This window comes from Staurois parvus, unplaced genomic scaffold (assembly GCF_062004578.1).
Source record: "Staurois parvus isolate SC_StPar_1 unplaced genomic scaffold, SC_StPar_1.0 ptg000365l, whole genome shotgun sequence".
Lineage (NCBI taxonomy): Eukaryota > Metazoa > Chordata > Amphibia > Anura > Ranidae > Staurois > Staurois parvus.
The window spans coordinates 5,923,469-5,946,269 of NW_028318161.1; the positions used below are offsets into that span (position 1 = coordinate 5,923,469).

Below are 22,801 nucleotides of genomic sequence, written 5' to 3' on the forward strand. Positions count from 1 at the left end.
CGCCCCTGCCCGGCAGGCCAGATAAATGTCCTTGGTGGGCCGCATGTGGCCCCCTGCTTTACAGCATATACAGACTGATTTGTTGTGGGTTTAGTAACACTTTAACATCTTTATGAACAAGAGACAAGGCATGATTCTGTGATGGACATCACTGCATAGGCTCAGGAATACTTCCAAAAATCACTATCTGTGAACACAGTTCAAGACCATTCAACATGTAAGTTAAAGCTCTATCATGCAAAGAAGCCATATCTGAACCTGATCCAGAAACGTTGCCATCCTCTCTGGACCAAAGCTAATTTAAAATGGTCTGTTGCAAAGTGGAGAACTGTTCTGTGGTCAGACAAATCAAAATTAAGCATTCTTTTTTGGCAACCATTGGCGCCGCATCCTTCAGACTGAGGAGAGGGACCTCTCACACATTGCAGAGGATTAACCCCTTAGGTTCCAGAGTGAGTTTAACAACCATGCTTTACTGCATATACCGTCTAATTTTACTGTTGTGGGTTTAGTAACACTTTAATCTTAGGGCCAGTCTCCATTGGCATATGCATCTTGCATTTAGGTGCATACCATTTGTATTCAGCATCTGTTTCAGATGCTTCAGAGATCATTCAGAGTTAATTTACAGGTGTGTTTTTTCCTGTAGTTGACCTTCTAAGCAGCTACAACCTGCTTTAAGCTGTTTTTGTGTTCTTATTACCTTATATGGGACAGAGAAGCAGTGCTGACATGAAGAAACGCACATTGACACAGGCCTTTATTAATGCAGAGTATCATAATCCTGTTTTCTTTGAGATGGAACAGTGCAGTGTCTGAAAAGGATCGTTGTGAGGACAGCAATGCCCAGAGCTCCATGTAAAGCTCCTGCACCAGCAATGTTGACCATAAAACAAATATTTTTAGTAAGAAAATTACAATACAATTTTACTGGACTTGTGCTGGCTTGGGGCAGCTTTACTTTCCAAGTCTCTTTCAGTTCTAGAACTTTACCAATAAGGTATATTCATACATCTTCTGAACCTGTGTTGTAAGCTCTGTTGTTCCTGATACACCCCACCATCTGTTTAATACATGTTTCCCATTACAGCAAGCATGTGGGTAGATGCAGAAAATTTCATTTATATATTTGCCCTGCTATTATGTTTATACTGGAGAGCTGTGTGGAGGGATCTGATGTGTGCTTGTGCCTCTGCCCTTCCTACAGATTTTAGGATTTGACATCCTTCTGATGAAGAATCTCAAGCCAATTCTTCTAGAGGTGAATGCAAATCCCAGCATGAAGATTGAACATGAACAAGAGGTGGGAAGCTGATTGATGATTACTGTAATGTAGTCTACACTATATGGGCAAATATGTGTGAACACCCTTTAAAGGGTAACTCCACATTTGTAGAAAAAAAAATAGTAAATAAAAAAATTAATATAGTGGATAAAATGTCATATTTTAAATGAATGTCATTAAAAATTACCTTTCCTTTTCAATTTGCAGTACTGAAATTTTCTGTAAAATGCAGTATGGCTACTTTAAAGTGTTTTGTAAACAGAGGGTGTACAGAATCCACCTAGAAATGGAATTCCCTGCTTGTGTGATTGGCTTGCTGGTTTTTCAGAAGTCTGCACTCAGATACAAGTCGGATTTTGAGCATCTCCTGCAACAAAAATGCAATTTTTGTTGAGAAACTACAAAAGGGAAATAATATCTAAAAGGATTCAGATCCTGCCACTTTCCTCAGTAGAGCACTGCAGCTGCAGCAGCTGATTAATGGTTATAAAGTCACTCCCATGCAGATTCACTTAGCACATGGACACAGACAAACAAACTGCTATTTCTTCACGATAACAAAAGGTAGGAATCTGCAGCAAATTTAGTTAAAATCCCTGCAGTGTACATAGATTATCCAGAGGGGAATTTTTTTTTTCTCAACAAAAGTGGGGTTACTCTTTAAGTCCGAAAAGACATGGCTTGACCAGTTTGCTGTGGGGGAACTCAAACTGCCTGCACAGAACCCTGAGGCTGACACTACTGAACACTTTTATGCTGATTTAAAACACAGATTTTGAGCCATGCCTTTTCATTCTCTTTAGGTACCTGACCTCACAAATGCTCTGTTTTCTAAATGGGCACAAATGCCTGCAGACAAACTGCAAAATCTTATAGAAAGCCTTTCCAGAGTGTAGGCTGTGATAGCCTCAAAGTAGGGGCTTATTATTTACAATGGCTTTGGAATGGAATATCCACATAGTGCATGTGGTTTGTGAAATAAGAACCAAATGATATTTTTTTTTAGCAGTTGAACTCAAACTAGCAGGAAGAAAGTTCAGAACTAAACTTAGAAAGTATTATTTTAGTGAAAGAGTACTGGATCTTTGGAACATACCTCCAGCAGTGGTAGTGAGTCAGTTAACAATAAGTGAATTCAGAAATGCTTGTGACCAACCTAGACCTATACTCGAACAAAAGGTTAAAAAAGGTTTTGGGTTTTTTTTTTCTGCCTTCGTTCTTCTAGGTTTCTGAGTCTGGCCACACAGCTTATACAGAGTTAAAATACATATGTAAAATGTTTTACAACCCCAGTTCCAAAAAAACTGTGCAAAATCTACATGAAAACAGTGCAATGATTTGCAAATCTCATAAACCCATATTTTATTCATAGTAAAAAATAGAAAACATATCAAATGTTTAAACCGAGAAATATACAATTTTAAGAAAAAATAAGGTCATTTTGAAATTGATGGCTGCAACATGTCTCAAAAAAGTCGGGACAGGACAACAAAAAGCCTGCAAAGTGGTACTAACATGGAAAAAACTGAGGAAGAGTGCTATAGATAAAAGGCCACAAGATGGTGCTAGGCAAACTAAAGTATCTGAGTTGAACCAAGATATTGCCAGGAGGACAAATGTAATCCAATGAGGGAGTTTATTCAAACATAATAATAAAGGACATGTAACAGCAGTCAATATTAAAGTGTTAGTAAACCCAAGACCCTGCATTCACTATATCTGGTCTCCCACAGTACACAGAACATGGAAGTGCAATTATTTTAGTAAATATAAACTGCTAAATACCTTTTCTCATCAGCACTTAGAGCAGTCTTGTGACTTCAGCAGAGCACTGGTTAAAGCTTGTAGGAAGAGGTTTTGTTCTGCTCTAGGAGGATGTGAAACCCTTGACCCTCTGTCTGGACAGTGCTGATTGACACTGTGCTGATCAAATGCACTGCAATAAATACCAAACTGAGCATGTGCATGGGACTACAGATTCAGTCTGTATCAGGTGGTCATTTCAACAAGAGGAGGGGCAGAGAAGAAAGGATCAAACAACCTTTTTACACAATGCAGAGGATTAACCCCTTAGGTTCCACAGTGAGTATAACAAGCATGCTTTACTGCATATACAGACTTATTTTATTGTTGTGGGTTTAGTAACACTTCAACATCTGTGTGCGCAAGGGACAAAGCTGAAACAGAATATTGGCCCGTTATTTTCAAGCCCTCAGGCAGCACTACATTAAAAACAGGCATGATTCTGTGATGGACATCACTGCATAGGCTCAGGAATACTTTCAAAAATCACTGTCTGTGAACACAGTACACGACCATTCAACATGCAAGTTAAAGCTCTATCACGTAAAGAAGCCATATCTGAATGTGATCCAGAAACATTGCCATCCTTTCTGGACCAAAGCTCTTTTAAAATGGTCTGTTGCGAAGTGGAGAACTGTTCTGTGGTCAGACGAATCAAAATTAAGCATTCTTTTTGGCAACAATTGGTGCTTCATCCTTCAGACTAAAGAGGAGAGGGACCTTCCAGTTTTTATTAGCGCTCAGTTCAAAAGCCTGCATCTCTGCTGGTATGGGGGTGCATTCGTGAATTTATTGAACTGGCAGCTTGCACATCTGGAAAGGCAACATCAATGCTTAAATATGTATCCAGGTTTTAAAACAGCATCCGTATGACATCTTTTTCAGGGAAGGCCTTGCATATTTCAGCAGGACAATGCTAAACTGCATACTGCATCTATGACAATGGCACGTCTTCATAGTAGAAGAGTCCGGGTGCTTAACTGGCCTGCCTGTAGTCCAGACCTTTCACAAGTGAAAATATTTGTCACATCTTGAACCAAAAAAATCCGAAAAAGACCCAGGACTGTTGAGAAATTAGAATTCTATATCAGGCATGTATGGGACAACCTTTCCCTCCCAAAACTCCAGCAACTGATCTTAGCAGTTCCCAGAAGTGTACAGAGTGTTGTTAATAGAAGAGGGAATGCTACACTGTGGTGAACATGGCCCTGTCCCAACTTTTTTGAGATGTGTTGCTGTCATCAATTTCATAATGACCTTTTATTTTCCTAAAATGATTAATTTTCTCAGTTTAAACATTTGATATGTTTTCTATTTCTGTTGTGAATAAAATATGGGTTTATGAGATTTACAAATCATTTCATTATGTTTTCATGCCGATTTTACACAGCTTCCCAACTATTTTGGAATTGAGGTTGTGCCTTCCAAATGACTTTGCCATTTTGTTCTGCTATGCTTGTGATTTAGCACCCCTAGCTGACAACATAGACAGGTCTGTGACTGTCTTTTTACTACAATTTAGCGATACAATTCACTGGTCACTGACCTGTCCCAGTCTGCTGATTGGACAGTGAAGGAGCATCACCTGGTGAATCCACTGCTGTCCTTACTCTGTGGGCTTTCCCTTTCCCGTGTGAGTAAATATTGGAATATAACATAAACATATTTATACTGACTGTTTGAAAATACACTTATTTCCTATTGGACAACTGGATTCTATTTCATTTTAAAACATTTGTTTGTCAAATTTAGATGTTTGCACCATTGTCAACTATTGCTGCTTTTCATTTCAGGTAAACCTGGCAATGAAAATCCTGGGGAACTGCCTACTAATTATCTGTGTTTATTTACATTCATTTGCAGTTTCTCAAGAAATTTCTCAAGTGGAAACACTTAGATATTCCTAACATCATCATTAAAACTGTAATATTAATAACTGTGATTTATCTGAAAAATAGCTTGTGGGCCTGTTTGAATAACACAATCAAACACTGACTTTGGTGATAATAAATTGTTTCCAATTAAATATGCTAATCAGAGAGCAAAGTATTCACATCATTTCCTATAACATAGTGTCTTTTGTCTGGGTGTTGCAGCTTCTTCCTGGCATTTTCGAGAATGTGCCGAGCTTAGTGGATGAGGAGGTGAAAATTGCCGTAATTAGGGACACACTGCGTCTGGTGGATCCATGGCAGAGGAGGAGCCAGTGAGTGTGATTGGAAATTGTGGATATGTTGTATATTTGGATATATGTTATAGCTGCTCTGATTCAGCCTTGTGATAGGAGTGGCAGCTCTGGTGTGCTCAGGAGAGGAAGAGAGCTCAGCATGGGTAAAGTATGAAAAGTGTTGACTCCCTTCACATGTGCTATAGCACAGCAGTACATAAAAAGATGCAAATTGCTTTACAGGTCATAGATTTTGTATTTAACTGCTTTTATTTCTGTTTGACTGGAGGCATTGCTTAAAGTTGCTTTTTTTTTGGGGGGGGGGATACAGCCCCAAACACATTAGTTATGTGTAATGATGTGTATCCCATTATCTGCAGGCTGCTGCTTATGCTAAATATCTTCCCTGCAGTGCCTCCTTCAGAGCTGCCAGATGCTGCCCTGAGAGTCTGTCTTCTGGCATTGTGAGAGTTAACTGGGGCTGCTGCAAGTGGGAAAGACCACACACTTTCCTGCCCCTTCTGCCCTCTTTGTTATTACTCTCCCACAATCCATTGCATTCCATAAATTCAAATGGTTTTCCTCCATTCACAGAACACAATGCATTGTGGGAGAATAGTAATATGAGTTTTGTGAATGGTGGGGCAAGCAAGTGGCACAGCTGTTCTCAGTAGCAGTGACTGCAGTTCATTCTCACATCGCCAGAATATCTCTGCTGAAGATTTTTGCCAGAAGCAGCAGCCTTCAGGTAGTGGGATACACACCAGTACACATAACTAATCGCTGTCAGTGGAAAAATGGCATGATATGGAATTTGTGAGGCTATAAAACATTCAATATCTAATCCGCTGCAATAAACTGCAGATTTTGTCATATCACAAGGACATACTGTATATACAAAATTACTCTGCACTAAAAGCTAAACTACCCTTGTTGTGTGCTAAGCTGCTGCGTTTTATCTGAAATTGATATGTTAAAAATTTGAAATAGGGTAGGGCACAGTGCTGAATCACTATGGTTGCCAGTGTTCTGAATCTCCAATGTCTGAATTATTGTTCTTGTACTCCCAAATGTCTGTGTTATTCTTCTGGTACCTCAACTATAATTGTTCTGGTACCCCGAAGTGGCAGTGTTTATTCTTCTGGAACCCAAGTATCAGTGTTTCATTGTCCTGGGGCTCCCAAGTATCAGTGTTTCATTATCTTGGGGCCCCCCAAGTGTCAATGTGTTATTCTCATACATTCAAACTGCCAATGGGACTTTTGACAAAACTTGCACCGAAGACAAATAGATCAACACATTCTAAAAAAGTAGAAACTTTGATTCAAATACATGATTAATAACATAAAAAAATTGCATAGAATATGTCAAAGAAATAGAATTGTCAGTATTATATTGTCCTGGGGCTCCCAAGTGTAAGTTTTTCATTGTCTTGAGGCCCCCAAGTGTCAGTGTGTTATTCTACTGAAACACCATGTATCAGGGTTTCATTGTTCTGGGGCCCACCAAGTGTCAATGTCATTGTTCTGAACCTCCAAGTGCCTGTGTGCCAGTATTCTGCACCCTCTGTCTGTCAGTGTTTTGGGTCCTCAGATGTACTGTATGTAACGCTGCAGCTTCATCTGTATTTTTGAATACTTTCTGCTGAATTGATCTCAAACTTTATGAAGCGTTCTAAAGCGATAGGAAGATTATTGCCAAGCTGCATATATTCTGGAACAGTAAGTAAGATGAAGTTTGGTTTAACATAATTAAAGCTTCTCATGTAATTAAGTTTGGTTCTCGTAGGAAGTGTGACAGAAGTCGGAGCTTGCTCTCCCATGAAGGATTCTTCTGCTGATTTGTCACAGATGCTCGGTAAACCGGGTGCGCCGTCATGGTAACAAACAAGCTAAGAGGCAGTATACCCAGAAGGCCTTGCAGCAGGCGGTCTAGGATGTTGGATTCTTTAGTGAAGTTTTAGTGGAAGGATCATAAGTAATAAGATTATAGTTTGATGAGATAAGGCCTTGTCAGAGCTCACACTCAGTTCTTCCAGATCTTGTCAGGATAATCTGCTTTTCCTGTGATTTTATTATAACTCTGGGACTTTGTTCTATGTGCACATTGCGTAATGTACATAGCAGATCGCTCCTCACCTCTGATAGATGGCTGCTTTACAATGTACTGTGCGGTGACATGTAAGGATATTAAAATAAATAGATTTTCTCCTGAAATGTACGTTTTGTATAAAACTGGAGAAAATAAACATATCCAGGAACAGCACTGTGGCCTTTATTGACCAATTAGAGTTTAATTTCCACTGCTGATTGCAGGGTGTGAAAATGTGTCTCCAATGGCTTACCTTTTTAGTGCAGTTATTCTGTCCATCTGTGTGGGCGTATCTGCTGTGTCTATGTTTACAAAAATTAATGTAAAAAAAATAATTCCATAGAAAACTTATTGCCAAGGCTGACTGCACTAAATAAACCTTTACAGTATGTTTGCTTTGTTTATACCAACCAATCAGGATGTTTCCTTTTATTATCTAATTTGTATGGGAAAAAGGACACCTGGAATATGATTGACTGCTGGGGAGGAGGGGTTATATCAATGTTTCCTCTAGTTTAAAAGAAATCATCCTATATACTATGACATGATTGCATCTAGATGTGGCGTAGGCAACTTCGACATTCCAGCTCTAGCGAAACTACAAGTCCCATAAGACATTGCAAAACTTTGCCACAGGCATGACTTCGAGGCAGAAGCATGATGGAATTTGTAGTTTCGCCACAGCTGGAGTGCCGAGGTTACCTACAACTGATGTAGGTTGTTACAACTATCAGACCAATAGAAAGTGATTGGCAGGCATGGTAGCCATTGCAGCAGTAGAATCCTGGATTCAGTTTGCACCGAGGCTGTAGTACATGGAGCTTTTAGTGTTTTACAATGTGAATTTGGCCCCAATGTGAGACTGTGGCAAAGACTTTGGATTGTAAGATCCCCTCTGGTGCATAGACTAATATGAATAGCCCAGTGTTCTACATACAGCACTACTGAATATGATAGAACTTTAGAACTGTATAGTATTTGTAGGTGGAAAATACTGTAATATAAACGATAATACTATCTAGGCATTGATATATCAGTTTGTGCTTTCTTTATTTCAGAGAAGTGAAACAAGGTCACACTATGGCATAATTTTATATTTCTGTTACATTATACTCTCCAAATTTGATCTTTTTTTTTTTTTTTTTTTTTTTTTATATCCATGCAATTGCTTCAATGCCAACCAATGCATCAGTTGCACAGGGTTTTCTGTAAATGGGATCCACTAGCGATTTGGTCTTTTTTTTTTTTTTTTCTTCAAATTCTGCTAATGAGTTGCTTGCATAACTCCTGTCCATAACTCTCCAGGCCTCAGAATGAATGTTCTTTACCTATTCCATTATATGTCAGTGTCAGTCTGTGTCACGAGAGCTCTGCATTCTCTAACTGGCAGTTTGGCATTGGTGTCTCCAGAAGTAGAACTACGCTTTCATGCTGTCTGTTTTGGGTTGTTTCTCATGAAGAAGTGCTATATATTTCCAGGTTAAAGATTGCAATGGGTGACTCCAGAAGAAGCAAATGTGTTTCCATTCTGTCATTTTTTTTTGACATGGGGCAGTTTTCACTTCTAAAGTTTGACTTTTGAAAGATCTGAAAACTTTTCCAGAGTCTCTTATTTCTTTTGCTTAGTTACAGAATAAAAAAGCTCATTTTCTGCACTTGTGTCTGATGTCCTTGCACATGCAGAACTCTTTAGATTAAAAAATAACCAGAAAACTCTTGATTACAAGCTGTTTTCTGAGGAAAGGTCTTTGAAAAGCTGTGGTGCCTGATTGTAAAATTCCGCTGTAAAGCAAGCATTGGACTCTTTCAGATTTTACAGAATGCCTTTTCCGCTGCTTCTTAATTGGAAACTGCGTATATCATGGATGGTTTGTTCATTTCAATGTCCTCTTCAAGAGTCTGGTGATTACCATACATTTTCTACTAAACTAATCATTTTCTTTCCTGTCATCTGAAAAAATATGGTTCCCAGCTCTGTCTTGCTAATTACACTGCAAATAAAATAAGTTGATTTAATGAACAGAGAAAGTTCACTGTGGGGGAAATAGAGTCCAAAAATGTAGGTTTTCATCTCCCAGAGCCTGGAGGGAGGAATGGAGAGGGCTGGGATGTATAGAAGGAGTGGATCAGGAAAGAGTAGGGCTGCGATATATGGCAGGCAGAATGCTAGAAAGTAGTGGGCAAGGTAAGACAGAGGGAGAGGGCCTAGAGGGAGGCATTGTGTAGGCCAGAAGGGAGGCAAAGGGCCAGGATGTACAGAGAGAAAGTGAGTATCAGGAGGTATATATAGACTAATAAGGAGGCAATGAGAGTGCTAGGCGGGAGGGAGTGAGCCAGGCTTGACATTGGGAGAGCACAAAAAGGGAGATAGGCATGGGCCAGGACAGAGGAAGATGACCAGGAAATACAAAGAGAGAGGATTGGGAGGAATGAAGTAGGAAGAAGTCGAGAGAGTACTAGATGGGAGAGAATTTGATAGCTAGGGCAGAGGGAGATGACCAAGAAGGAGGTAGAGTATGGGCCAGGAGGGAGGCAGGAAGAGTACTATGAGGGAGGGAGGGGGGCAGTAAGGACAGGGAAAGAGGACCAGGAGAGCTACAGAGAGGGCGGACCATGAGGGAAACGGGAAGTGGGCCAGGGGGTAGACAGGTGGACGACCAGGGTGGAGGCAATGTGTGTGCTAGTAGGGATGCAAGAAGCAGGCCAGGAAAGATGCAGAAAAGGTTGGGATGTAGGTAGTGAGCTAGTAGGGAGTTGGAGAGTACTAGGAAATAGGGAGTGAGTCAGGAAAGACAGAGGGAGAGAACCAAAAGGGAATCAAAAACATTGGACCGGTGAGGAGATGGCAAGATTGTTGAGAAGATAGAGAGCAAACAACCCACAACCTGGCAGTTTTTGTTTGCCTGGGGCTGGAAATTCCTTATTTACTTTGACTTACAGGAGGAAATAAAAAGCAATAGGTTTAATTCTCCAGAGATATAGAAATGCATGAAGGCAGTGCAGCTTCAACAACACCAACAGCAATAATTCCACATGCTTTAGACAATTTATCACTATTGCACCATTATTCACAAATTTCCATTCATCTCAGATAATTCAGACATAGCTGATCATCCCTGTATATGAATCTGAAATAGGCCTGTCTAGAAAATTGTTGCATAATTGTTGAAAAATTATTGCTAAAAATAATATGGGTAGATTAAAAAAATGTAATGAAGAGGAATGCTTTCCACCTCCTTTTTTTTGTGACAAATAACTAGAATCTTTTCATCACTTGCTTTCCTAAATATTGTAACTGCTGTGTTTAGGGTCAGTGCAATTAGCCATTTCTGTTCCTTTCATTTGATACAAATGTCTCTTTACATCACACATTCCCCAGCAGTGTTGTATGAATTCACTGTGATTGGCAGTTCAATTTCTCATAGTGTTTATTAAACATGGTTTGTGGACAGATATGACCAAATGCAGGTGGGACACTCTCTACATGCCCCTCTCAGATCTTCCTCCATTTTGGCCAGTTCAACTGGATTTGCTGGCAGCTGTGTAATTAGGATGGTACCTCATTGGATTACAATAAGATTAGTTTTCACAGTGGATCCAATTGTTGTTACGGTATTTATTGGCTACATTTGTGGAATCGACCAATCAGAATCTTCCTTGTCAAATATGAAGAAAGTGGGAGGTCTGTTTATGTGGTGGTTCCCTGCCAGGTGCTTTGTGACACACCTGTTTTCTCCTGACCTCTACTAGCCTATAAATGAGGTCTCCATGCCAAGATGGCTGCTACCCTGTCTATGAGGTTCTGAATTGGCCGGGTCTGACTTTTGTCAGGCCAGTCCGAAAGGAGACAAGGTAGTGAGCTGCTGGGAGATGGCAGAGTTCTAATGATTTTCTGTGCTGAGGAATTAATTGGCTGCAGTATTTATCAGCGTGCTGCAGTAATTGGGACCGCATGCTGGCCGGAGCTGCCAGCTTTCTGTGTATTTTCAGCATTTTGTCACACAACAAAGATCTGCTTTTCTTCTCCTCTTAAAAGGCAGCGGAGTGCTTCTATCTCAGGGAGAAATCAAATCACTGGCACACTTGTGAGGCCTTCACTGGTTCGTCTTCACCCGGATTACTTCCAACTGAAGGACAGTTTCGCCTGCATTCTTGTACAACTGTCTTGTCCTGAAAGAAAATCCAGAACACGCTTTTATTCCCTTCGAACTCTCTCTTTTATTTCTTTTTCTGTTATTATTTGTAAAGTAAATAAATAGAAATGTAAGTTGTAATGATTAAGTGAAATGTCTTGCGGATCCCCAGGCATAGCACTGGAGCTGATTTATAAGGCCAGAACTGCTATTTCTCTATTTTGTTTGTTTATAAGGAGATTTAATTTCTGTCAGCATCTTTCATTATCAAGTTGCACTGGGCGATTTCTGCATTTCTTTTCCACAATTATATGGCTTTTCTTTACGAATGAGCCCACTTATTAGAAAATGCACACTGGAGGTGATGAAGGTGTAAAATGGGACACCAGAAGATAAAGGTTGACCCCCAGCTTATACATTAATTCAGCTTACATACTGGTGTTAGTGCCAGTTCACAAATATGCAGATTGGATGCGATTTAACCACTTCCAGTCCGGACACTTTTAACCCCCTTCCTGTCCAGGCCAATTTTCAGCTTTCAGCACTATCACACTTTGAATGACAATTGCGCGGTCATGCAACACTGTACCCATATTAATTTTTTAGCATTTTTTTGAGACAGATAAAGCTTTATTTTGGTGGTATTTATTCACCACTGGGATTTTTTTTTTTTGCTATATAAATGAAAAAGTCCAAAAATTTAGAAAAAAAGTGTTTTTCTTATAAATTTTGCAAATAAATAATATTTCATCATAAATCTTGGCCAAAATGTATTCAGTTATCTTTTTAGTAAAAAAAATAAATAACCCAAATTTGTTTATAACCAAAACTTATAATTTTTAAACATCTTTTTTTTTACATTTTTATTTTATTTTTTTTATATTGTTATTTTCTTCTACATACTGTCACCCTAGCAGTACAGTGTCACCATGGTGACACTGTACTACTTGGGGGTGATGAAGATTTTTTTTTTTGTAAAAGCAATCATTTCTCCTTCTCTCTGACTGCATTCTTGCAGCCATTGAGAACTACTGTGTGAGCTGTGATTCGTCACAGCTTGTCACATGGTACAAGGCTGTTGTGAATAGCCTTGTACCATGTGACCTCTGTGATCATTCACAGATTTACCACGTAGTAAGCAATGATGTCAGAAGTGACATCAGTGATTGGCCAATCAGTGATCACATGATCGGGACCTTGCACAGAGGTCCTGTACGACGATCGGTGTTCCACTGTGTGCGGAGGACACAACGGGCACTGGATCGCGGTGCTGCGCGCTCCCAGGGAGCGCGCACAGTCCATAATGGCGGGTACCGTTTATGAACGGCAACCCACCCCTGGAGTGCCACCGTTCTGCCGTTTATAAACAGTGGCTGGATGGCAAGTGGTTAAACCGCATCCAATTCACATGACATGTTAAATAACATTGCTTCCTATGGTGCCTGTTCACATATGTCCCATGCACTGGCAATGCGGATTCAGTGCAATTTGAAAAAGAGTCCTGTACGATTTCTGAGAAGTGCAGTCCAGGTTCAGGTGCGGATTCTGTTTCTAAACCACACGTGTGTGAACAGGATAACATCCTGACCTAATCCTGTCCTGAACCAGATGTATACCTGACATTAACAGCTGAACAACTACTGTATCAATTAGCTGTAAAACCTGAGCTTCAGTCTGCACTGCACATGTGTGAATCCACTCTTACGGTTGCCACAAGTGTTCATTTAATTTGATGAGCATATGGGAAGTGCGGGGCCGTTAGCAGCTAATGAGAGTTCATTTTTTTTGTAGGTGGTTGTTTTATGAGAGAACTTATGTCTGACTACAGAGAGGTTCTGCACATTGCTCTTTCCTTTGTTGACTATGGTAATGTGTTTATCTTAATTGTACAGTACAGGACAAAGGCAACGTATTATTCACACCATGAGTTATTGGCTGATACCTTCAGGTACCTGGAGACTAGCAAGCTTTTGAGGGCACACCCCTCCCCTATGATCCCTGCCCGCTCTGTGAGTCCTCAGTTTTTTGCTAGTGTGTGAAGGTGATGGACTTCTCCATCAAAATGAAATTGGCTTCACTATTTTATTTGTATTTAATATTCCAGTTTTTCTTCTAATGCCTATAAATAAGTAGTATATGCAGATCAGTGCAACCTCTGCAAAACTTTGGAAGTCAAACCCCATAATGCAGGTATAGTCAGTAATGTTGCTTTGGGCACTAGATCCTGCTTGGAGTGCTCACCTTGGCACTTGGTGCAACATGTTGAATTAGCTGCAGGGTACTATACAGGTCCAGAGCTGTGGTCTATCCCTATAGAACCCAGCCCTGAAGACCCCTTTAAGAAAAGCCTTTACACACAGTCCAGTGTAATGGTCTGGTAAGACAGGGAACACTTTCTTGGCCTGTTACTGGGTAAAACCGTAACAGTGTTTCGAATTATTCACTTCACAGTGCAAACTTTTTTAAACTTATTGTTAAAATGCAGTCTTAGTCTCAGGTGGATGACCATCTGTTACATCATACCTCTGGTTGCACACTTCAACACCACTTCTGCTTAGAGCCCCTTATAAGGTGCTCAGGCTGTTCGCCCTTCTGGGGTAATGAATAAGTGCTATCCTTAGCGTGAAACGCATTTACCTGCTAGTCCCCCGCTGTATATCCAATGTCTGTATTGGTTTTATCCTGGCTCAATAAAGTGGTTTTTTTGGAGTGCAGCCGATTGGCCCTCTTTTGTTCTCAACTATGCAGCACACAAGCTGGGCTAGCACCTAAAGGAGGATTTGTGCTTGGAGACTGGGAGCCTCTCTACCTTGAGCAGTGGTAAATATATGTCTTCGCAACAAGGGTTTGTTGCAGGACAGTCTACACCAGGGTTTTCGAATATTCCTTCCAGACACACACTCTATCTCCCTCTCTCTACTTAATGAGTACCTCCCAGGGGAATACCTTTACTTTAAGCTATGGTGAAGACCAGGTGAAAGGGAGCCAATTCAAAACATCAAGCGTACATTCACTCTGGCGAAGGCTTGCACAACACCCCACCTCAGAGTGACGATGCGTACCGTGAATTGGAGCAGCATCTGATTCTAATTCTATTTCAGGCACACAAGTGGCCTACTTAAAAAAAGGTGAATTTTCTACATTCATGTAACATTTCCTCAGATGGATTACATCCTTAAAGGATAAGTTCACTCAAAAAAAATTAAATGAACGCCCCTTTTTTTTTTGCAGGTAAAAAAAATGTGCATTTACTTTTCTTTTTTTTTTTTTTTGGAGCCTGGAAAGCATTGCACCAGCAATCAGCAGGACTCCTGCAAACTGTCCGTGTATCAGTTTGCCCGTACATCCCATACAGGCAAACAAATACAGTCTGACAGGAAGACTCAATGAACTTCCACAAGACTCAACAGCGCCATGGTAATTCATTGAGGACTACAAGCTGACAGCCACAAAGGCTGTCAGGACATTTAGTTCATTCATTCACAGAACTCTGTCTGTTTTCAAAAACTGACAGCTGGTACGGGGAACTTCTCCGGCTGCAGTGGTGGGAACATGTTACATGTTCTACCTTAACAATGGGTGGAACAAGTAACATGTTCCCAAAGGGGAAATTATCCTTTAATACAGCCATCTTTGTCCAGGGCTTAGAAATGCCCTGTCTCTTGTCCTACTCCCATTTCTCAACTGAATTTGGACCCCAATATGCCAGGCTTAGAGGACAGAGAATTGAAATAGAATGAAGAGGATTTAGAGGCAGTGTTGGAGGAAGCTACAGAAGATTTATTTCCCTCACATTGTTACTATTTTTAAGATGGAGCTTCACACACCATGCTTGCTAACATTGAAAAGCTCATCACCTCTGTCTGCCAAAGTCATGGCTTGTGCAAATTGGCTCTCCTCTGTCCTGTCATGCCCCTTTGGGCACAAAGCAAACAAAATCTTGCAAAATATTTCCTGTTCTTGAACAGATTGTGCATTATATAATGATTGGGTCATTCCTAAAATGATTTTCACTCCCTAGAAATCTTTGCTGAACTCTATTCAGTGGAAAAGGAGTTTGCAAAAAAGTGAGCAATTCCTGTGGGTAATCCTGCTTTATCTGTCCAAAACAAACATCTTATTATACCTGTTGAAGATATTTAATCGTCTCTTTAATCTGGCAGGCCCAGCCATGCAACTAGGATAATGAATAATCAACATGATTCTGTATCAGGATTGTGCTGTTACAGAACAATTACAACATTTGCCTTCTGCTCTTATTCTTGTCAAGATGCACTGGAACACATCATGAGACAAATATCCAGAATGGCTTTAATCTCCATTCATTTGCGCAGAATCTTTTTGCTAAAGGCTTGGACAGTGGAAGCTGCCTTTAGAAGGCACCTTACATGTCCTTACAGGCAAGATGTTATTTTGGTTAGGTACTTGACCAGCTCATCAAAGAGGTCATAGTTTGGAAGGTTAATAAAACCCTCCTCCTCAGAGGGGCCCTTAGATACTCTAAATGCAGAGGAGCACCTGCATGCTCTAACCAGGCTTCAACTACAAGGTTCAGTCCCTCCTTTCAGCACAAGGTTTGGCCCACAAAGGCCACTAAGCCTTCCCCAAAAAGCCCTTTTACAATGAAGGAGCTCCCTCACTCCTAAGAGTGTGGGGGATGGGGCGTCTGTTACAGTTTGCATCCCTTTAGGTCACAGACATACCAGACCTGTGGATTCCAACTGTAGTTTCAAAAGGGTACAAGACAGGGTTCAAAACTCTGCAGCCTCAACACTTTCTTTTCTCAAATCAACCAAAAACTGTCCAAGAACAGTCAGATATACCAATACTGGCACAAGACAGGTTCAAGGGATTCTACTTAAACCTGTTCATGGTACCACAGACCAACGTTGGTATTTGTCTTATCTTGGACTTAAAATCACTCAAAAAGATGCTTATCTACATGTTCCCATCAGTGAATTTTACACTTTGCAGTGGCAGGCAACCAGTTTGTCGCACTGCTCTTTGGTCTATCCTCTGCTCCTAGGCTGTTCACAAAGGTCTTAGCACCCTTGCTGTTTCTCCTCAAGGCATTCAAATGACAGACTATCAAGACAATCTTTTCCTGGAGGATTCATCCCCATTACAGCTCTCAGCAAATATCCAAAAGACAATTCAGCTGCTCCAGGCTTTTGGCGGGGTGATCAATTTCAACAAATCTGCTCTCCAGCCTTCCCTGTACGCAGAAACCATGGGACTAATCCTGGATATACCCCTAGTGAAAGTCTTTCTTCCACAAAAGAGAGCTACAGTTAATCTGGTTGAAAAAAGACACAAGTCCATCTAGTTCAATAAAAAGGGGAAAAAAATGATACAATCCCATATACACAATCCTATTGTCAGGGCTCCGGGGTGTGACCAGAGGTATGTGACTGACACAGGGAAAACGCAGGCTTTAGATAAGTTATAAACAATATAATTTATTAAAGACTAACAATACAAACATAAACGCAGTGCAATACTAAAACATAACACAGTGCAAACGAACCAAACCACCCACAGATAACAGTACATACAATGCAAGCGTCGTCAGGCAGGCCGGGTCAATAACAATCGGGCAGGTAGGTACAGGGGGTCAGGCAGAGAATGGTCGGGGTCACAAGCCAGGGATAAAACAGGAGAAGTCAGCAGAGGTCCGGATCAGGCAGGGTCAGCAACGAATCAGACAGGAACAGGAATGCAGGAACAAGATACAGGGCCCAGGAAAAACACACACCAAGGCAGAGACTGCAGGTCTGGCCATCCCTTAAATACACCTGCATGATCAACTTCAGGTGTTTGGCTGGCTGCAGGGTTGGGTCTCTGATTGCTGGGAGCACCCGCTGGCCAGCCCTGGTACTGAAGCCCACAAGGCAGGTGAGTCCCACCATTACTGGCAAGTCCATTCCTGACACCTATACCCACAGTTCATCTAAAGGAAAGAAAAAAAAAACCCAACAATTTGCTCCAGCATGGGAAAAAATTCCTTCCTGATCTCCCAAGAAGCAATCCGATATTCCCTGGATCAATTTTACATATAAATGTTGGAATCAAGGTCTGTTTTAAAGCAATCTACTAAACTGGTCAGAACCAGCTCTTGAGGGAGTCTGTTCAACATTCTCATAGCTCTTCCTGTGAAAAAGCCTTTACGTATTTGGAGATTAAATCTCTTTTCCTCCAGACTTAAAGGGTGCCCCCTTGTTCTCTGTAATGACCTTAAAGTGCATAACTCTACACCAGGTTCACTATATGGACCACTGTATGGATTTATACATGTTGATCATGTCCCCCTAAATCTCTTCTTAAGAGAGAATAAATTCAGTTCCTCTAATCTTTCCATAGCTGAACTCTTTCATGCCTCTTATTAGTTTGGTTGTCCTTCTCTGCACTTTCTCCAGTTACCCGATATCCTTTTTGTGAATTGGTGCCCAAAACTGAACTGCATATTCTAATGATTTGTACAGGGATAAAATTATATATCTCTCTCTTTCCTCTCTCCCTCTCTCTCCTCTCTTAATACAAGAAAGGATTTTGCTTGCTTTAGAAACTGCAGCTTGGCATTGCATGCCATTATTGAGCTTATGATCTACCAGAACACCCAGATCCTTCTCCACCATTGATTCCCCCAGTTGTACTCCCCCTAGTATGTATGATGCATGCGTATTCTTAGCCCCCAAGTGCATAACTTTACATTTATCATTCATAAGTTTAATTTGCCACATAATTCCCCAATTAAACAGTGCATTGAGGTAGGCTTCTAAGTTGGAGACATCTTATAAGGATAATAAGGATGTTATTGCACTGCATTACATGGTGTCATCTGCAAAGACTGAAATTTTTGTCTCTGAGAGCTCATGCTTGACAACAGAGATCCAGGAGAAATCCTGCAGTGAGATTTGCCATGAGAGTTCTGGGTCTAATGGTTGCCTCCTTTGAAGCAGTTTGCCCACTCAAGAACTATCCAGCTAAACATTCTGTCAACATGAAAATACAGCCTATTTCCTTCTATCTCATCCATGCTCCTATCTAGCCAAATAAGAACTTGCTTGTCTTGGTGGATCACCACTTTAGCTCTAACAGAGGAAAATCATTCCTTCCCTACAACTGGAAAGTTTGTACAACAGAAACAAGCCTGTCAGGCTGGAGAGGAGTCTTCCAATCCTTGACAGTTCAGGGAACATGGTCAAGAGAGAAAACCAAACTCCCCATCAACATTGTGGAGCACAGAGCAGTCAGGTTGTCCCTTTAGCACTGGATCCTCCTTCTAAATGAACACCCAATTCAGGTGCAGTCAGACAGTGCCACCACAGTGACATATGCAGTGGGTAAAATAATTATTTGATCCCCTGCATATTTTGTAAGTTTTCTCACTTACAAAGAAATGGGTCTATAATTTTTATCATAGGTGTATCTTAAATGATAGAGACAGAATATCAACCAAAAATCCAGAAAAAACACCCGATACAAATGTTATAAATTGAGTTGCAGTTCAGTGAGTAAAATAAGTATTTGATCCCCAGGGAAAACATGACTTCGTACTTGGCGGAGAAACCCTTGTTGACAAGCACAGAATTAAGACATTTCTTGTAGTTGGTTACCAGGTTTACACACATCTCAGGATGTGATTTGTTCCACTCTTCTTTACATATCTTCTCTAAACCCTTAAGGTGTCTTGGCTGTCACTTGGCAACTCGAAGTTTCAGCTCCCTCCATAAATGTTCTATAGGATTAAGGTCTGGAGACTGGCTAGGCCACTCCATGACCTTAATGTGCTTCCTCTTGAGCCACTCCTTTGTTGCTTTGGTGTTATGTTTTGGGTCATTGTCATACTGGAAGACCCATCCAAGACCCATCTTCGGTGTTCTGGATGAGGGAAGAAGGTTCTCATCCAAAATTTTACAATACATGGCCCTGTCCATTGGCCCCTCAATGTGGCAAAGTTGGCCTGTACATTTAGCAGAGAAACAGCCCCAAAGCATAATGTTCCCACCTCTGTGCTTGACTGTGGGGATGGTGTTCTTAGAGTCATAGTCAGCATTTTTCTTTCTTCAAACACAGCTAATCAAGGTAATGCTAAAGTGCTCAATTTTGGTCTCAGCTGATTACAGAACTTTCTCCCAATCCTTCTCTGAATCATTAAGATGTTCATTGGCAAACTTCAGATGGGCCTGTAAATGTGCCTTCTTGAGGAGGGGATCTTGCAGGTGCTGCAGGATTTCAGTCCATGGCAGTGTATTGTGTTACCGATGATTTGTTTGGTGACTGTGGTCCCAACTGCCTTGAGATAATTCACAAGCTCCTCTCATGTAGTTTTGGGCTGATCCCTCACTTTTCTCATGATCATCCTTACCCCATGAGGCGCAATCTTGCATGGACCTCCAGACCGAAGGCAATTGATGTGTATTTTGTATTTATTCTTTGCAAATTATCGCTTCAACAGTTCTCTCCTTCTCACCAAGTTTCTGATGGTCTTGTAGCCCATTCCAGCCTTGTGTAGGTCTACAATCTTGTCCCTGATGTCCTTTTGACAGCTGTTTGGTCTTGCCCATGGTGATGAGGTTTGAATTAAAGAAAGAAATTCTGTGAACAGGTGTCTTTTATACACATAAAAAATTGTCATTAGGATCACCTTCTTAAATTGACAGGACTAATCTGTGTATCACATGAGCACATAGCTAGTCTGTGGGAGCCAGAATTATTGTTGGTTGGTAGGGGATCAAATACTTATTTTACTCACTGGACTGCAACTTAATTTATAACATTTGTATGCTGTGCTTTTTCTAGATTTTTGCTTAATATTATGTATCATTTAAAATACACCTATGCTAAAAATTATAGTCCCTTCATTTCTTTGTAAGTGGGGAAACGTACAAAATCTGCAGGGGATCAAATAATTATTTTCCCCACTGTATCAACCTTCAAGGGTCGAGAAGCCTGGCTGCCTTGAAGAAAACAAACTAGACTTTTTTGTAGACAGAAACTCACTGCCCAGAAATGTCTGCGGTCTACATTCCAACAGTGAACCAACAGCGGCAAGCGGATTACCTCAGCCACCATCGCCTGGATATGACAAAGATGGGGGACTCTAAATGTAGACATTCTAGCCTCCAGATACAACAACAACCTCTGTTTGTGGACAGAACCAGGGATCCTTGAACTCTGGCGTTGGATGCTCAAAACCCTGATCTCAATTCTGCCTTATCTGTGCCTTCCCTCTACTGAGAATTTGCCTTGCCTGCTCCATAAAATAGAGTAAGAGTGGAAAAATGGTGATTCTACTTGCACTGAACTGGTCCAGAAGAACTTGGTACATGAACATACTTAGATTTCTAGTAGACGGTTTCCTCTTTCCAGCAGGCCAGACCTGGTGTCTCAAGGCCCTCTATTCCACCCTGCTTCACAGTCTCTAGCTTTAATGGCATGACTGTTGAAACCCAGGCTCTAAAGGATGGGGGGAATTTTAAGTCTGTGGTTTCTACCTTGCTGAAAGCAAGAAAGGCTAAAGAGATTTATTGTACCTGGATTTCTAACTTTGCCTGGGGCAAGCACAGTAAATTCTGCCCCAGAGATTTATGTTGTGCCTCACATTTTGGCCTTCCTGCAAACAGGTCTTGACCAGAATCTAGCTCTTAGGCCCCTTAAAGGGCAGGTATCGGCCCTTTCCCATGGTCTTTGGATTTGCTTGCAGCACGCTTTGCTACCGTGTGACCTTAATTTGGTTCCCTCTACCCTGCATGAATCCATCAGGAATTTTCCCTTAGAGATTCTAGCCAGCACAGTAGCCCTTTTGGTAGCCAATAGGTCTGCCTCAGAGTGGCACTCTGAACTTGGGCTTTTGCCCCTTGTTGTTTTTTTGGGGGGGCCTATTCGCACAGTTCCAGTTGCCTAATTGTTGCTCACCCTTTGTATTCATTGCTTAGGGATGTCCCATAGAATTTTGACTTGCCTGTGAATTCTTTTTCTTGGAGTACTGTACAGGACACAGGACACTTTCCCTAAACTCTACTCTGCTTTGCTTGCTACAAAACTGAAGACTCGTGGATTGGGGTTAGGGTGTTAAGAGAGGTGCCCCAGGGGGAGCGTGTGCTCAAAAGCTTGCCAGTGTCTAATCACCTAAATGTATGAGCCTATAACCCACGTTGTATGAATAGGTTGCGGTCAGGTTAGGGTAATCATGTACACACTCTGTACTGCACACACAAGTAGACCATTTGCCAACAGAACCCCAATGACAATCTGTGAGATATAAAAACATCAAGATAAAGGTTATTCAGTGCAGTTGGAAAGATGAAAACTTTGATCTATCCAATTAAGAAAACCTAAAAATTGGCAATGCCACGATGTCTGCAGTGTACTTGAGATATTTGATCATTTGAAGCTGTTTAAAGATGCCATCCATCTCCCCCGCACTTTCCCTGGCCTCCTCTTCACAGTTTGTCCAAGTTATATGCAGAACCCTCCATGCAGCACTGAGGAGGTCATTAATTACCCTTCTGATAATCAGACGCAGAGCGCTGAGCGCCTCTAAACCCTCTAATAGATTGTTATTCAGTATTAGGAGGAGAAACAAATGAGGTCAGATCAGCGGGCGCGATATTTCCACAGAACGGAGGAAAGTGAAATGAGATTTTATTCCTGCGAGGATTCTGAAGGGCTGCAGAGAAATGACAGAACGTGCTTTCTTCAGCCGCAGAAACGACTACAGTCAAATAAAGAAGACAACTGTTCATGAATATATACATAAATATATATGTGTGTGTGTGTGTGTATGTATGTATATATATATATGTATGTGTGTGTGTGTGTGTGTGTGTGTGTGTGTATTATATTGCCAAACGTATTGGAACGCCTGCCTTTACACGCACATGAACTTTAATGGCAGTCTTAGTACGTAGGGTTCAATATTGAGTTGGCCCACCTTTTGCAGCTATAACAGCTTCAACTCTTCTGGGAAGGCTGTCCACAAGGTTTAGGAGTGTGTCAGTGAGAATGTTTGACCATTCTTCCAGAAGCGCATTTGTGAAGTCAGGTACTGCTGTCGGACGAGTTCTCGGCTCACAATCTCTGCTCTGATTCATCCCAAAGGTGTGCTATGTGGTTGAGGTCACAACTCTGTGCAAGCCAGTCAAGTTGAACTCGCTCATCCATGTCTTGATGAAGCTTGCTTTGTGCACTGGTGCACGGTTATGTTGGAACAGGAAGGGGCCATCCCCAAACTGTTCCCACAAAGTTGGGAGCATGAAATTGTCCAAAACGTCTTGGTATGCTAGCACCTTAAGAGCTCCCTTCACTAGAATGAAGGGG

At 41.2% G+C, this 22,801-nt stretch overlaps 1 protein-coding gene across 1 annotated transcript in view; it reads left to right on the forward strand.

Moving 5' to 3' along the window:
* Positions 1-22,801, forward strand: part of TTLL11 (tubulin tyrosine ligase like 11) — a 393,649-nt gene that overhangs the window by 78,147 nt on the left and 292,701 nt on the right. Inside the window, exons 5-6 of the mRNA XM_089685248.1 lie at positions 1,208-1,303; positions 5,185-5,294. Coding sequence (XP_089541374.1) covers positions 1,208-1,303; positions 5,185-5,294 — 206 coding nt within the window. The remainder of the gene's footprint in view (positions 1-1,207; positions 1,304-5,184; positions 5,295-22,801) is intronic.